General features: G+C 34.0%; 1 protein-coding gene across 4 annotated transcripts in view; it reads right to left on the bottom strand.

The window, feature by feature from the left end:
- CNTN1 (contactin 1) overlaps window positions 1-18,773 on the bottom strand; it is a 349,297-nt gene that overhangs the window by 99,940 nt on the left and 230,584 nt on the right. For all 4 annotated transcript variants that reach the window (XM_038577318.1, XM_038577321.1, XM_038577320.1 and 1 more), the window contains one exon: window positions 4,121-4,241. In XM_038577318.1, the coding sequence (XP_038433246.1) occupies window positions 4,121-4,241 (121 nt within the window). The remainder of the gene's footprint in view (window positions 1-4,120; window positions 4,242-18,773) is intronic.

Raw genomic sequence — 18,773 nt, 5'->3', positions numbered from 1 at the left:
AAAGACTAACAGAAATATATTCAAAGTGAAAGGATAGAAATAGCATAAAAGGCAGCTTTGGAAATCAAAAGTGAAAATTACATGGCCAATTTGACTCTAGGATTTGAAATTGTTTACATAACTGGAGGAACAGACAATGTGTACCATTTTTATGGTCTAATCCTGGAGCACCTGTGAACTCAATTAGTGATTAAAAAAAATTGAAGTGCTATAGATTTTTAAATATAAACCTTTATGCTTGCTACAAAGGCAATGACTATTGGGCTATTGGCAATGGTTATTGGGCTATTTTTGTAAACTGTTTTTAGTTGACATTTGCTTTTCCTTATTTCTCAATCCTATCATACACTAAACAGATAAAAGGTGGGGGGTGAGTTTTCTCTGAGTAAAAAGCTCTATGAAATCAGATCCAAAGTTACATTTTTCTTTGGCTATGTTTTTCTATATTTAATTTCAGTTTTATATTTAGAAGCACTCAGATTTAACTAATTCACTACCTCTATTCTAAACTCAGTTTAAAATAATGATGAAAGGTATAAGCCTAAAATACATTTTTCTCTCTCATACAAATTTACACACATACACTCACTGATCCATGATTTTTTTTTTAAAGATTTTATCCATTTATTCATGAGAGACACAAAGAGAGGCAGAGACACAGAGACAGGGAGAAACAGACTTCTTGCAGGGATTCTGATGGGGGACTCAATCCCTGGACTGGGATCTCGCCCTGAGCAGAAGGTGGATGCTCAACCACTGAGCCACCCAGGTATCCTCTGATCCATGATTGTTAACACACACACATGCACACGCACACACACGATATGGATAGCAGCAATAATTTTCATTATTTATTCATTCCCTTCAAGTAATATGGGTTAAAAGAAACCATATTGTCTAAGTTATGTCCAAATATTTCCATTTTCATTTCATAGGGCATAACAGTTTATGCACTAAGCTAGTTTTCTTGCACCCCAAATTTCTCAGTGATCATCAGAGGAAATTACTTTCCTCTCTAATCTGTTTACTGCCTCATTCATAGCACTAATTTCTGAATCTGCAATTTAAATCACTGATACCTGAATATAAGCTAGAATTAGTTCTCAAATCTAGTAAGTTTTTATAGATATCTAATGTCTCATATGTAACACATTTGATATGATTTGAGACATATATTCTTGAAAGGTTGAGTGAAAACTGAAATTTTCACAAGCAATTCATAATCTATTTGAGTTATTAAACCTCACTATATGGAACTAGTTAGGTTTTTGTCCTTGTTTTTTTTTTTAATTATTATTATTATTTTTTTTAGTATCATCCTTTAGTTTCTCTTTTTAGAGAGTCTTGATCTAGATAAGGGAAAGAAAGAAAAATGGGCTAAGTTTCTGGGCCTTTCGGCCAAAGATGGCCTTTTGGGCCATTGCTGGCTTAGAAAATCTCGTAAAAATTATAAATCCTCTTCCCAGAGCCATGCCACATACACATGAACTTTTGCATACAATTTCAGGAAGTCCATGAACCCACAGAAGTCTGTCCATGGGCTTCTTGACTGTTCAAAGAACATATTATGATTTCCTGGACTAGATGAAAAAAACATAACTAAGTGGCTAAATGGACCAATAATATTACTTGAGGCATGCTAAGTGTTCTTATATACTACTCATCATTACTATAATAAATATAGAAAATTGTTTAATTTTATACCCCATGACTTGAGTATATAAAGCGTATTTGAAGGTCTAATTCATATACACTTTTGACTATGCATATATGTATTTGCATATATGCATTTGTACTATAAACTATGCATATATGTATTTGACTATTTTAATTGCAAATTTCTCTTGACATAAAATAAATACCTTTTAGATTATAAAAAATAAAGTTTGGGGAATGATTATAACTTGTAGACTTTTAACAGTCCTAAATAATACTTTTCATCTACTTGTACAATTTTGTTAATATCCTGCTATAGTGTAGGGACTTAAAATGTTATAACAGTTTCTACTAAGTGCAGTTGTCAGGTTCTATTGCTTTAAAGTATTTTCTTCCTGGAACTAAAAAGGTTAAAGAAAGTTACTTTATATTTTTTTACAATACCTGCAATAGCTTCTTTTTATTAGTTTTACGTCTTTAAAATATATACATTACGGTGATTATTAACTACCTAAGTATGTGTGGATAATACCATTGATGCTCTTTGATTATACTCCTCTAACTTCCTCTTCCTTCTAAATACTGGGAATTTACCACATTGTAATTATATGAAAAAACTGCTGTACAAACATTGTAACATAACCCCTATTGTTTGTTTTGTTTTTAGAGAGGGAGAAGTGGGAGTAGGGAGAGAGAGAATCTTAAGCAGGCTCCACACCCACGGCACTCTATTTCACAACCCTGAGACCATGACCCCAGCTGAAATCAAGAGTCTGGAACTTAACTGACTGAGCCACCCAGGCGCCCCAAACATAACCCTTGTTGTAATATAAATGCTAATTATTTTAATATGGAAACAACTTCAATTAAATATACACATAATTTATTGCTGAAAATGGTTTAGCAGCTAGTAGTCTGACTAGAAAGAACAGTGAACTAGTTCCTCTGATAACTCTTGAATATAATAGATGTCCAAGATCATAAAATACTTTTAATGAAAATACAGAAGTTAAATGAACTTTCTTCAATTTAGCATAAGGGATATATGGAATGAATGTCTAAGTTCATTTGGATGAAGAAAATTGAGTTGGACTTCTATTACTCTATTGTAGAATATGTCCATCTGGAATAAAAGGCTTTTAAGCATTTCCCTAGTGTGATCTAAGGACTCCATATTACCACTGCTCTAGAGGCAACTGCAGGAGATGTATGAGGTTGTGAAATTATACTGATCCAGAGGGGAATGAATATGAACCACAGGTATCATCTTATTTACTAGTTATTTGTTTGATTGTGCAAAAACTGACTAAAGATGTGAAATAAATAATAGCCAATAAATATTTCTAGTAAATGAAATGTGAAAAAATAAAATTTTAATGTAAAAAAGAATAAAATAAAATTTTAATATGACAAAGAGCGATAGAGCTATGAAATTATGGAATGGGATTCTGCAGCTCACTTAAGGATTAATGAAAAATCACATATGAATTTCACAACCTATTAGAGAAGATAACACACATGCACAGATTGCTATAAAACACATTAAAGAAAATATTAACTGTTAATAAAGTTTACAAGAGAGGAACTCATATTTGGGATATCAGAAAAGGACTCATGCATTTGGCAATACTTGAGCCTAGCCTTAAAGGATGGCTTAATATTTGGGCAACAAACAACGACTACAGAACCTAGAAGTAATGCTGTGAACCAAGGAACAGAGGTTGAAACTCTAGGATATTTTTATGAACTGGTTGGACAGTGGAGTTGGTTACATGGAATGGTAAAAGATTAAAGCTAAACAGGCTGAGGTCAGTACATCAAGATTCTTGGTGCTTAGCTAGAAGAAGTCGTCTTTATTCTGTTGGCAACGAGTAAAGAGCCAATGAATGATGTTTTAAATTGGCCTCCCAGCTATACAGCAAAGGTCAGTATCAAGGGGGCTGTATTTTCAATAAGACTGCATTGTAGCACATTCTCAACTATGTGTAAGAAAAAAGCACTAGTCTAAAAACCAGCAAGAAATAGAAACATGATACATGAAAAAATTAACTTTTTATTCTGGAGTGATAGTGATAAATATGTAACACTTGAAGTCATAGTAAATAGCATCAGTATGTTTTTACCATAAAAAATACAAAAGGAAACAACACTATATTCAACACATGAAAAGTATTAGCAGAAACTGAGAACTTCTGGTAAATACTAAGTTTAAAAAGTACAAACATTTAGTAGGAGGTATGTGGTATAAATTTCTAGAAGACATGTAGTTAGTAAAACAAACAAAATCAGTCTTGTTTACTACTTGTCTGGCATAAATCATTCTTAGGCATGGGTGAGGAGCTGTTCTCAAGGACCAAGACTCTAAATATGTAAGAATTCATACCAGAGTTACCAGAAGATTATACAATAGTTATGCAAGTCAAATACCTCTGGTTTCATGATTTTAAAATGTGGAAACTCTTACCTCGAACAACAAGGTCAGCTGAAGCTGAAGAATTGTCCACAATTGTCTGAGCGGTACACGTGTATCTACCAGCATGTTTCAGCTGGGCATTTCGGATGAGTAGTTCCCCATTGGAATCCAGCTGTTAGCAAAAATAGCAGTCATTCACGTCACTACAATCTTCACCAATTATATGGCACTTAGGACACAAAAGGTACAATTCCCCCCTAACAAAATGAGCATCATTCAAAGGTATCTCTTTTAGCTATGCCAATTCGGTCCTTACTTAGGTTAGGCTACTTCAAGTCTGGTCTTCAGTATCTTAAGTGAAAAGTTAAATGAATAAATTACTTAAGATCCTTTTTAGCTCAAATATATTTAACATTCTATTGTTTCTATTATCCAAGGGCCATGCTGAGATGCTTAACAGATTGCAATATCCTGGTGTCCCTGGAAAATTCCATTTTCGAGCAGACATTTGGTTGTCTTGAGAACTAAATATATTGATTAACTATTCTAATCATAAATATCCAGCTATCTTAGAAGATGAAAAAGTAATGGTTAGGTTAATATTTTAATAATAGAGGAGGATATTGTTTATGTAATAGGATAGACTTACACATTTTTAAGTTTTGATTTTTTTTTTTAAATGACTGCATTTGGAATGAATGCTCTGCTTTACCATAGTTTTTGCCAGTGGCTCCTTCATATATTAAATTCCTCACTGGTTTTGTAAAGTGTTTAGGTTTGCTACTTTTTTAATTAATGAAGTTAAGAATATAGCCATACCTTGAAGATATTGTGGGTTCAATTCCAGATCACCACCATAGAGCAAGTCAAATGAATGTTTTAATTTCCTAGTGCATATTAGAGTTATGCTTACACTATATTATAGTCAATTAAGTATGCAATGGCATTATGTCTGAAAAAGCAATGTACAGGGCCAGCTGGGTGGCACAATCTGTTAGCGTCTGTCTTGGTTTTGGCTCAGGTCATGATCTCAGGGTTGTGAGATCAAGCCCTGCATAGGGCTTAGGATGCTTAGGGTGGAGTCTGCTTAGGATTCTCTCTCTCTTCCCCTCCTCTTGTATGCTCATTCTCTTTCTCTCAAATAAACAAATCTTTGAAAAGAGCAAAGTACATACCTCAATTTAAAATACTTTAAAAATACTTTATATGTAAAAAATGTTAAGCATCATATTAGCTTTCAGCAAGTCATAATCTTTTGCTGGTGGAGGTTCTTGCCTTGATGTTGATGGCTGCTAACTGACAAGTATGGTTGTTCTTGAAAGTTTGGATATCTGTGGCAATTTCTTAAAATAAGACAACAGGAGCTTGCCCCATTAATTGACTCTTCCTTTCATGAAAGATTTTTCTGTAGCATGTGATTTTTTTTTCTTTTTTTTTTTTTTTATGGCAAATGTGATAGGATGTCACTCCCAGGGTTTTTTTTTTTTTTAAGATTTTATTTATTTATTCATAGAGATGCAGAGAGAGAGGCAGAGACACAGGCAGAGGGAGAAGCAGGCTCCATGCAGACAGCCTGACATGGGATTCGATCCAGGGTCTCCAGGATCATGCCCTGGGCCACAGGCGGCGCTAAACCGCTGCGCCACCGGGGCTGCCCGCATGTGATGTTTTTGACAGCATTTTACCTACAACTGAACTTCTTTCAAAATTAGAGTCAATCCTCTCAAACCGTGCTGATGCTTTATCAACTTAATTGATGTAATATTTGAATTCCTTTGTTGTCATTTTAACAGTCTCCAGAGCTTCTGTACCAGCAGTAAATTCTATCTCAAGAAACCACTTTCTCTGTACTTCCATAGGAAGCAACTCTTATGTCTTCAAGTTTCATCAAAAGATTGCAGCAATTCAATCACATCTTCGGATTCCACTTCTAATTCTAGTTCTCTTGTTATTTTCACTATATTTTTTGTTTACCTCCTCTACTGAAATCTTGAACCCCTCAAAGTCATCCATGAGGGTTGGAATCAAATTCTTCCAAATTCCTGTTCATGTTGGTATTTTGGCCTCTTCCCATGAATCACAAATATTCTTAATGGCATCTAAAACTGGGAATCTGTCCCAGAAGTTTTTCAATTTGCTTTGCCCAGATCCATCAGAAGAATCATTATCTATGGCAGCTATAGCCTTATGAAATGTAGTTCTTAAATAATAAGACTTGACATGAAAACACTAATTTGAAAAGATATATGCTCTCCCATGTTTATTGCAGACTTCTTTATAATAGCCAAGATATGAAAGCAACCCCTGTGTCCATCAATAGATGAACAGATAAAGAAGATGTGATACACACACACACACACACACACACACTACACACAATGGAATATTAGTCATAAAAATGAAGGAAATATTGCCACTTACTACGTCTTGAACATATTATTTGAAGTGTAATAAGTCATAGAAACAGAAATACCATGTAATTTACTTATATTTGAAGTCTAAAAAACAAAATGAACAAACAAATAAACAAAACAGACTCTTAAATACAGAGAACAATCTGGTGGTTGACAGAGGGGAGGTGGGTGGAGGAATGGACAAAGTAGAAGAAAGAGATTAAGTACAAATTTTCAGTTATAAAATAAATAAGTCATGGAGATGAAATACAGCACCGGAATACAGACAATAATATTGTAATAACATTGTATGGTGACAGATGGTGACTATACTTACTGTGAATATTAAGTAATGTATAGAATGTGTTGAGTTACTATGTTGTACACCTGAAACTAATATAACATTGTATGTCAATTGTATTTCAATAATAACACTTGAAAGTTGAAATTGCTCTTTGATCCATGAGCCCAACATTAATCTTGTACATTTTTTATCAGAGCTCTTTAGTGACCAGGTGCATTGTCAATGGGCAGTAATATTTTGCAAGAAACCATTTTCTTTTCTGAGCAATAGGTATCGACGGTGAGCTTAAAATATTCAACAATATTGAATATTTCAAAATGTTGTCAACAGATGTGTTACCAGCGAGGCTTTGCCGTTCCATTTATAGAGCGCAGGAAGAGTCGATTATGCATAACTCTTAACAGCCCTAGGATTTTCAGAATGGTAAATGAGCATCGGCTTCAACTTAAATTCACCATCTGCATTAGCTCCCAATGAGAAAGTCAGCCAGTCCTTTGAAGTTGTGAAGACTTTTCAATAGCTAGGAAAAGTCTTAGATGATATCTTCTAAGGTTGATTTGTCTACTTTGAAAATCTTTTGTTTACTGTAGCCACCTTCATTAATTATCTTAGGTAGGTCTTCTGAGTAACTGGCTGCAGCTTTTCCATCAATACTTGCTGCTTCTCCTTGTGTTGTTGTATTGTGGAGACAGCTTCTTTCCTTAAACCTCACGAACCAACCTACGTTAGCGTCACACTTTTCTTCTGCAGCTTCCTCACCTCTCTCAGCCTTCACGGAATTGAATAGAGTCAGAGCCTTGCTCTGGATTGGCCTCTGGTTGAAGGGGATGTTTTGGCTGGTTTGATCTTCTATCTAGACAACTAAAACTTTCTCCATACTAGCAATAAGGCTGCTTTGCTTTCTCATTATTTATATGTTCACTAGAGTTGCACTTTTAATTTCCTTCCAGAGCTTTTCCTTTGTATTTATAATTTGACTTACTGGTGCCGAGAATCCTAACTTTAGACCTATCTTGGCTTTCAACATGCCTTCCTCTATAAGCTTAATTATTTATAGTATTTGATTTAAAGTGAGACACATGAAATTCTTTCTTTTTTCTTTTCTTTTCTTTTTTATTTTATTTATTTATTTTTTTTTTGAAATTTTTTCTTTTCCTTGAACACTTAGAGTCTATCATAGGGCTATCAGCCTGATCTCAATATTGTTGTATCTCAGGGAATAGGGAGGGAGAAAGTCAGAACAGCTAGTCAGTGGACCAGTTAGAATGCACACAATATTTATTAAGTTTGCTTTTTCTAGGTGCAGTTCCTGGTACTAGAGAACAATGACGATAGTACATCAAAGATCACTGATCGCAGATAATCATAACAAATATAATAGCAAGTGCTATTGGAAAAATGGTGCCAATGGACTTGCTCAACATTGGGTTGCCACAAACTTTCAATTGTAAAAACACATTATCTGCAAAGAGCCATAAAGTGAAGTGCAGTAAAATAAGGTATGCCTGTAACCGCTAGTTATAATCTGAGCGGATTGATTCAGTTGGTTGTAATAGAATGCTACTATCTCCATATAAAGAACTGGCCAGAGGATACACACATTGATCCTTGATATTAGCCAGTCTTAGTAAAAATGTAGCTAGAGGTTATAGAATTTAATGTCAGTTGGGGGGTCTTCTTGTATCTAGAGGTCTAGATTGGCTATAAATTCAGTTTTCAAGATTCCTGAAAATTCCTTGGGTAGGAGGTACTTTCCTTCTGCTCCAGTGGTCAGTTATTTCTTTGCCATACCAAGGAGCGCCAGACAAGAAATTAATCTTTCTCTATTTTGTTGTAAAACCTAATATCACAAAGTATTCCCCACTAAGGTGGATTTACTGAATAGAAGAGGATGGAATTGGCTGTATCCTACAAAGTGGGGCAATTCAACATTGAAAATTACCATTCACACAAAAAAGAAAATTATCATTCACTACATATTTCTATTCTTAAAAGTCCTGTTGGTTGTATTTTTACTAGGGATTTCTCAGTGACTTTACCTTTCCCAGTGCCCTGCCATAATGCTGGTAGCCATTCCCACTCTCATCTCCTACTTCTCTCTGCTCTTCTCTTCTCACCCTTGGAAAAAGAGAATTATTCTTCTTTCCTTGTGGAAAGCTGCTTAATTACATGATGGTTGCTTGGATCAGATAATACCTATTCTTCAAAATGGGACTTTCTGTTCTTAGTTGTTTGTTTTCTTTTTTTTCATTTCTTTATCTCTTACTCCTTAATTCATTTTAATCTGGTTCTCATCTCTTCAACTTATTTTACTTGACTTCTGATACCAGTTGATCTTTCCCACACATTCAACTTTCTAATCATCTATGGTAACACACTTCCCAGAAACTTCAAGGACATTCTCAATGTTTATCTTCTTCTTCCTCCTCCTCCTTTTCCTCCTCCTCCTCCTGCCCTCCTCCTCCTCCTTCTTTGTCTTCGTCTTCGTCTTCATCTTCCTTATAATTCCATCATAAATTTCTTAATTTACCCATTCTTTCCATCACTACTGTCTCCTCTTTCCTTTTATAAGCTGTTAACATCTCTCACTGAACTACTATGCCCTGTTTGATCACAGTCTCCACTCCTGTAATATTTTACTCTTTTCTCTACTTGGTACCCAGAGTGATCTTTTAAAAACACAAATAAGACCAAATCACCCTTCTTTGTATAAATACAACTCACTGAAAGCTTAAAAAATTTCCTCTTCCTGGAATATGGCCAAACTGGCTCCGTTTTCTAGATTTGGTCCAATATTCCAGCTCATCTAGTACCATGTCACTTATTCTGCTCTCCAGGAGAACATAACCTTTTAAGGATCTTAAGTGCATTGTGTTCTCTCTCATATGTGGTCTCCATGGTGTTTCTTCTAGACTGTGATCCCCTCATATCTCCACCCTTTTATCACATTCACTTAAGTAAATTCTCTACACTTACCAATACCTACTCATTTCCTCAAGCAAGATTTATTATTTTCTCTTGTTCTATTTTGTCACTGTACCTTTTGCCTATGTCATATATCTCAACTGCAGTAAAATAGTTGTACAATTATAGGATTACAGTTGGTCTTCTTGTTCATCATTGTATCCCTGTGTTTTATATATATGTGTGTGTGTGTGTGTGTGTGTGTGTGTGTGTGTGTACAGCTGTCTTCTACTAGGCTGTAATTTTTCGGGGGAGGGACTAGGTTTTATTTATTATTACATACAAGTTACTTATTATAATATGTGACATACAGGAGGACTTCAACAAATAAATATTACATGAATGAATTAATAAATGCTTATTATCTAAAATGTTTTTATTAAATTCATTTAGTAATTTTGTGTGATTTTTCCAGATAGATAATGACAATATTATAAGATAAAATAACTGAATTGAGAACTATTTGTATCTATATACATGAGATAAACTGCCATCAATAATATATTTCAAACTATTTATGAACTAACTTCATGAGGAAATAAAAGTTTTAGCAATAATGTGTTAATTTATAGAAAAAAATGCAGTTAACATAAAAGAGAATGGAAACCTCTAAGTTTTCCAACCACCTGTATTTGTTGTAAAGAATTTGAGGGGCACCTGGGTGACTCAGTGGTTGAGCATCCACCTTCAATTCAGGGTATGATCCCCGGGTCCTGGATCGAGTCCTACATCAGATTCCCTGCAGGGAGCCTGCTTCTCCCTCTGCTTATGTCTCTGCCTCTCTCTGTGTGTCTCTCGTGAATAAATAAAAGCTTAAAACAATTTTTTTTTAACCTTGCCCAAAGGGAGGTCTGCTATTTCCTCAGCTTCTGGAAGATAATCTAAAGTATCTTTCTTTGCCTGGGTATTTTGGGCTGTACTGGATAGTCTAATATGATTTAGAGTGGGTAGAGACACCTATAAAATTTTAGACTTAGGGTCTGAAACCATCTAGTGACTTAGGATAGGGGCTTTGGGTCATGTGGTATCAGTCAATCTAGAGACTGACATTAACTGTTTGGGCAGTCAATCATGTCTACATGATTCAACTCCAATAAACTCTCTGAACACCAAAGCTCAGGCAAGCTTTCCTGGATGGCAGTGCTCTGTGCATATTGCCATATACCTAAGCTGATAAAGTAATGCATCTTAACTCCACAGAGACAGAACAATGGAAGCTCTGTATTTGGTATCTCTCCTGGACTCTGCACTATGCACTTCCTCTATTGGCTGATTTTAATATGTATGCTTTTTCCTGTAATAAACTGTAGCTATAAATATCATAGCTTTCAGGGAGTTCTGTGAATCCCTTCTAGCAAATCAAAACTGAGGGTGATTTTGGCAACCCCTGGAATTTGTAGTTCATTTCAGAAGTGAGGATGGTCTTGGAGATGGTGCCCCTTTGTAGTTGGCCTAACTCCTCATACTGCCTTACTAAATAGGATTCATCTAAGAAAGGAAGTAAAGGAATACTATTTTATTATTTATAACTATTTTAAAAATATTTGAGGTAAGGAGAGAATAAATGTATACGTATGGTGATAATAATAATAAGTTTTTCTTGAGCTATCATAAAGGCTAATTGACACATATTTCTGAGTAATTTTCTAGTGAGAAAAAATAAAATAATTTAAACACTATATATATGAAAACATACTGCTTTAATGTGTTCTCCTATTCTTAATTAGCACTGCATTGTGACACTAAATATTTAGTAATGGAAAGATATTAAGTAAAATCTTTTTAAGTTATTATGACTCAAGATAGTAAGTTATATTTGAGAAAAATAATGTCTGAATAAAAATAAAAGAAACTAGTCCTATTACATGCTTTTTTTGATTGCTTACTATGCCTAAATGAAAGATAATCCTGTTGCTAAACTCACACTATTTTAAGGAGTCAGAGTCCTGTGATTAGACTGAAATTAAAAAAATAAAACATTTCAGAAATTTAAAATGTTTTTTTTAATTCAACCTCTCACAATAAAAAAAATTGAGGGCAGAAACATAATATAAAAATAAACAAGTTATGACACTATAATTGCCTTTCGTAAAATATTTGTATTCTGTACACCTAATATTCTTTTTTTTAATAAAATTGCTATCCTTTTTTCTCCCAGATTCTCAGTTTGAAACATATTGCTGCTTATATATTCATTTATTTTATTTTCAGAGAAATAATGTGGTCATGATTTTCATACTTTTCACATGTAATGAAAAACACAAACTATTTTATGTCTTAAAATATCATATTCAATTTATATTTAATGAATCTTCAGAATAAACTCTAAACTTTCAATTAAACTATTCTAAAAGTTTAATGCTGCAGTACTTTTAAATGTCAGCTCAATTTTAAGCATTAGGACTTAGGTAGGTAACGATAGACTACTTGTATAAAGCAATAATAAGCAACTTTAACATCTATTTTCATTTGCTCTATATTTGGTAAAGGTGTGGCACTGAAATGTCTTAAGAAGGAAAGCAAAGGAAAAATATACTATATCATTTCCAATATAGTTGTGTATGTATAAAAGCTTTCCTGAAATTTTTATAAATGGTAATAGCTCTTTCCATACCTCAGGAGAAGCTGAGGTTCTCAGTGGTCAACAGAACGCTTACAAAGCAAGTAAAGATCATGGACCTCAGCACATTCTAGCCACAAATTAGATACGAATGCTCTCTATATTTTCACTAAAAAACCACAGCTTGGCTGAATTACAAAATGCTTCCCTTCATGTGAGGAGAGTTGAATCACATACTGGAAATTGTGATAGCACAGCTCAGGGATGTTCCAAAGTGTATATGTGGTTTACCACTTAGAAATTTCCCAAATTTAAATCAAAAGACTTCCAAAATATAAATGCACCATTCCTTTCTTCCCCCATCCCCGTGAACTAACTCTTCAAATTCATCACTGCAGTGTAAATGAATCTGAATTACTAGTTATATTAACAAATTGAATTAATCATAATACATGAAGAAATATGTTGGTCTGGTACATACAAGGTCTAGGTAAAGCTTAGAACTCATAATAGCTATATATCAACAAAAATATGTCTTTGTTCCATTGAAGTTCATAAAGAAGGGGCAGATACAGAAGGCTGAAGGAAAGAATATCTTTTTTTTTTAAATTTTTTTAAGAATATCTTTTAAACAGAATATTCTAGAAACTTATGAGCAAAAGTTATTAAATATGTTTGGTATATGTTATATCCATGAAAAATTAAAAAAATCATTTTTACTTTTGGCTTTTTAGATTAAAGGAGGATTAACTATAGAAGATGCATCACTGTAACTGCAAACTTCAACAAAACCATCATTAACACGATTTCCAGCAAATGCTTAGGGTTTTGTACATGCCAGGGACTATTATAAATAAATATTCTACTACTCGTAACCATATTTTTGGGAAGAGGACATAATTTACTATTAACTATAGCCACCACTACTGTTAGTACTGTTGCTATTGATAGAATACTTCTGCTGATACTCATACTACTATTAAAACTGCTGCTCCTACTTGCATCATTCCTGCTGTCACTGTGGCCACTACTCCTAAGCTCCTGGGAATACCTGATCTAATTTGTTAAGTGTCTTTCAGATAGCTGACAATGTGCTAGCTACTCTACATACATTTTCTTATTTTTTATAATACTTAGGGAGGTACTATTTATGTTTCTTTTTTATTTTATTTTTAAAGATTGATTGGAGAGAGAGTGGGGGGAGGGGTAGAACCAAAGGGAAAGAATCTCAAACAGACACCTTGCTGAGTATGGATCCCTCTTCATCCCATGACCCTGAGATCATGACCCAACCTGAAATCAAGAGTGGAATGCTCAACCAACTGAGCCACCGATGTTTCCATTTTAGAGACGAAGAATTTGAGATTTTAAGTTAAGTGGCTCATGCAAGGCTCCATAGTTAACACACACTACTGGTTCAACCAGGACAAATTGTTTCCAAGATATTGTTTCATGAATCAGACAATGGGATTTAAGTTCACGGCTTGGTAGGTAAAAATGGGTAGCTTCTCATTGCAGAAAGAATACAATGCTATTATTTTACATATTTATTTATTAAAATTTTAATCTATCTAAAGGTTCAACCATAAGAAAATAGGAAGAATAGTAGCACAGTCACCTGCATAACAACCATTAGATTCAACAATTGTAAATTTACCGTGTTTATCTAATTATCTAGCTGGCTAGCGCTATCTTTCCTTGTCTCCATATACAATGTGTCCATCTGTTATTGAACCCTTAAAGAACAAATTATTGATATTATCTTATTTCATTCCTTAAATATTAGATTGAACCTCTAAAAAAGGCCATCCTCTTACATAATCACAAAACCATTTTCATATAACATAATTAACACTAATTTCCTAATATTACCTAATATTTAAGTTAGTGTTGTTTTAAGTAATGTTTCAGCATTGATTGCCTGAATCTGAAAATTTTTTTTAAAGGTATGACTTAAAAATTTTATGAAAATGAAATAATATCATCACAAATATAAAAACTTAAATTAGGAAAGTGGTCTAGAATTATTACTAAGTGGTCACCAGGTATTTATAGAACTAATGGAAATATAGAATATCCTTAAATTTGGCTATTTTGATGGCTGAAGCATCCAATTTTGATCATTTGGACAATTTTAAATTAAAATTCAAAAAGAACATTTTTTCCTGTAAGCATTTTGATTTATGGACAAAAACATCAAAGCCTTGGATTTAGAACCAATATTTTAGAGTTGAAAGTAAAGTTGATATTAATTCATATGGTTTTCACATTGCTTCCCTTAGGGTTCTGAAGATCTTCAAGGATCACATGGTAGAGGAAGGGATCAGATGGGAAGTTTTATGGGACAGGAAGAAACGAGAGGTCTCATGGTTAGGGACATGGCTCTGTAGAGTCCCACACATATACCCACACATGCACACAATTTCTTAACTCAGAGCAACCTCACCTTCACTTTTTTTTTTTTTTTTATTGGGCTTCTGATTTAAATTCTCTTTACAAAAAAGGATTCTGCTACTAAAAACTTGTTATTTTAAAACTTCTGATGCAGCCCAAATTCCTCATTGGTAGATGAGAAGCCTGAAGTTCAGAATGACTGTCCTGACCTATAACTTCTCAAAGGCCAAATCAGAACAAAACTCCAGATCTTTAGATAATGTTCTGTTCTTAAAAACCAAGTGAAAAAATTAGATAGATTTTTTTTTGGAATATGCCAGCTAATGATGAAATAGTGTATTTCTAGTGTGATATTGTAAATAAAACATCAAAGTTCATAATGTGAAATTATAAAATTCTTAAGATACCAAAAGATTACATGCTTATTTCTTCCTTTTTAAATTTTAAATACTTGCAATATTTTGCCAGAATAATTACTGCAGTAATGCTTAAATATACAAGGAGTTCTATATAAAACAAAGGGGACTTTGAATGGATTTTTGGAGATTCTTCGAAGCTTGTACATTTCTGAACAAAACTTGCTGCTATGTGTCCTTAATCTATTAGCATTGACATCAACAAATGCTTACTGAAGACCAGGCTATGGGGTATTATGCTAGAGAATAACCCTAGCTGACATGGTCTCTACACAGGAAGTATAATGATCTAAAAGAAGTCAACACATGTATAGACACATCTAGTGAACATAGATACCTACCTCTGTGTTTACTGGTAGAAAATAGTAAATAAAAGGTAACAGTTAGGTGTAAATAAAGGTCTATTTGGGTAGTAAAAGGAAGGTCAGTGACAGAGTAAAGTAAAACAGAATGTTCTATCTGCTTATCAGAATGCTCTAATCTTATCAATTAATTACTCCCAAGAGCATAGAAAGGATTTGGCAATAGGTAGAATGTCTTTGTGAGTTTTGTGGGAGTCACAGAACTATGTTAGGGCACTATATATGTTTTACATATTTCTCTCTCTTACTACCTCTCAAAATTTAAGTCTTTATTTTTTTTAAGATTTTATTTATTCATGAGAGACACAAAGAAAGGCAGAGACATAGGCAGAGGAAGGAGAAGCAGGCTCCACGCAGGGAGTCCAAGATGGGACTTGATTCTGGAACTCCAGGATCACAACCTGAGCCAAAGGCAGACGCTCAACTGCTTAACCCAACCAGGTGTCTCTCAAAATTTAAGTCTTAAATCATGAAACACATGAAGTCTATCATCTACTACTCATACTATTTTGGAAAATGTTTTAGATAGCCTCATATGTTTTTTTTTGTTGTTCTAATCACTCTCATCTGCTCAAAACAATATAATTTCTCTTTGTTTCTGACACATTATGCTTAAAATCTTTCAGCGGCCAGTCCCTTTATTTCTAAGTCTCTCTTTTTTCATCTTCCTTGGAAGTAGCATTTCTCAATCTTGGCACCATTCACAATGTGGACCAGATAATTCTCTGTTGTAGGGGACTGTCCTCAATATTATAGGATGTTTAGCAGCACCTGTACTAAACAGATGTCCATAACATATAGCCCTCTCCCCTCCTCCTCATAGTTGTGACAACCAAAATTGTCTCCACATATGGTCAAAGTCCTCTAGGGAGAAAAATTGTTCCTGGTTTAGAAGCATCATTTTAGGGCTTGCATCATCTTACTGTGCCTGCTGATCTTCTCGATTTTCTTCAGCTCTAATTTGATCCTTGCCTTTGCCTGGAATATAGTTTGAGCTTCCTTTTCTCCTCCAACCTTTACCCCATAATTCTGGACAATCTTTATCTTCTTGCTCAGCAGTAACAGAGAGCCAATAACACTTTTATTATTATTGTTCCCTCGTCACTCTCCCTTTCCTCCCACCACTTTCTCTTGATGGATGTACAAAAGCAAAATTTCTATTCAAATTCCTAATATATTCTGGTATGAAATATATATATCTCAAATTAAGCACAATTTTGTGACATGTTCCAGATAATTAATATTTTCTCTTCTTTCTTTATTTTAAAAATGTTTTATTTATTTATTCATGAAAGACACAGAGAGAGAGAGAGAGATTGAGGCAGAGACATAGGCAGAGGGAGAAGCAGGCTCCATACAGGGATCCCAATGTGGGACTCGATCCCAGGACTCCAGGATCATGCCCTGAGCTGAAGGCAGATGCTCAACTGCTTGAGCCACCCAGGTGTCCCAATGTTTTCTTTTAAATAGAAAACCTCAGAGTAAGAAATATGTCTTCCTTTGTTTTGAATGGTGTTATCTGTACAGGCAGAAAAAACACACAGATACCTCCATACCTAAAAGAGATAATAAAGAATTGCCTAGAACTAGAGACCACCTGAAACTATCTATGTAGACTTGATTTACAATGTATTGCGAAACTTGCTATTAGTATAGGGAGATTAAAGTAATTTGGATAACCTTGGGTGAACGTAAAAAGTTCATTAAAACAAAATTATAGGATAAATTAGGAGTTGAACAGTATGGTCTTATAGTGCTTCAAACAATGGGAGGGGAATTATTTAAGGAGACACAGACAGGAGTTTTAACTAATGGCTTAGAAACTGGAGCAGAGGAGTCTTCAGGGTCTGTAGTCAGACCACCTTGGTTTTAGATCCTTCCTGTCACCAACGCGTGGTATGATCACTTCAGACAAATCATTTAACCTTTCTAATCCTTATTTTCTTCATTTGAAAACTGAGAAAAATCACAATAATATGTGTTCCATAGAGGATTGCTGGAAAGATGAAGTGAGAAACACATAAACATTTAACTCAACGCTGGCAAAACAGAAAGCACTCAATAAATGTTGACTGTCACTACCTCTCTAGTACCCCTATGAAGGAAGTAGCTAGAACTTTTTGTTTCAGACTAGGTACTCGGTGTAACAGCAGTGCAAGAATTAAAGTATGAGAATTGAGATTTATAAGCAAAAAAAAAAAAAAAAAACTATACAGCAAAAGTCTTTGGAAATTTTAGTGGGGAATGATTGCTCTATTATACACAGTATTAATAATAACTGCTTACAATCTGCCAGAATTTGTGTCGAGCTCTTTATAGGCTTTCTCTCATTGAATCCTCACAAAAATACTACAAAGTAACCAATTTCACAAACCCAGTGAAGCAACCGGAATGAAGTAAGTGAATTATAAAATTATAAAATATTATAGAGAGGGAAATCTGAAGTTGAGAGAGGTTTAATCATTAGCTCAGAGTCACACAATAAGTGGCCAAATGAAGCCTAGAGCCCAGGACCACTGTAGTAGAGCCTCTGAACAATCCATATGCTATTTATAAATTCAAAACAGATACATAATAACTTACTGCTGAATTACAATTTAACATTTATTTACATTCAGAGAAACAGAAAAAAGCTATTATAGGGGCAATAACGAGAATTGGAAAGTTTAACTCCTATTGTTAACTAAGATAATGGCTCTGACAGGGAGCTTATTCAATAGTTGAAAAAAATGACTCAAAGCAGATGTCAGAAGTTGGATTACTAGAAAAAAAGTAATTTCCACAAACTAGGCATCACCATGGGAGAGGCATAAAATGGTATATTATGAATCTGTATGTTTTTGGGGTGAATAGTCTTAAGTCCTTTCCAGAACAAAAGGAGTTATAAATTAAATTGATAAGTAAAATGATTCTCTGCCTTTTGTATTTACTCTAAGGGAGTAAAGTACCTATTGAAATGGAAAATCAAAATAGAAGCCATTTTTATAGCTGGACTTGAATAAGTTATATATTTGCCACATAACTTTGACAGAATAAAAGAATGCCAGATAAACTGCTTCTAAGTTTATTGTGTCAAAGCTTCAATTTTTAAAATAATTTAAGATTCACATATATTTATATGTATATAGTCTTAACATCCTCCTATGCATAAGTTCAAGTTCAAAATAAATATTTACTGAACCTGTATACATGGTAATATAACATTAAGTGAATGTTTATTAAATAACTGAAAGAATAAATGATATAACAGGCAAATAACTTACTTTTTTCTATAATCAGTATTAAGTGTTTACACACAGCTTTAAAAGAAA

Source organism: Canis lupus, chromosome 27 (genome assembly GCF_011100685.1).
Source record: "Canis lupus familiaris isolate Mischka breed German Shepherd chromosome 27, alternate assembly UU_Cfam_GSD_1.0, whole genome shotgun sequence".
NCBI lineage: Eukaryota > Metazoa > Chordata > Mammalia > Carnivora > Canidae > Canis > Canis lupus.
Note: the sequence above shows the minus strand (reverse complement) of the source record. Positions and strands in the feature narration are given on the sequence as shown.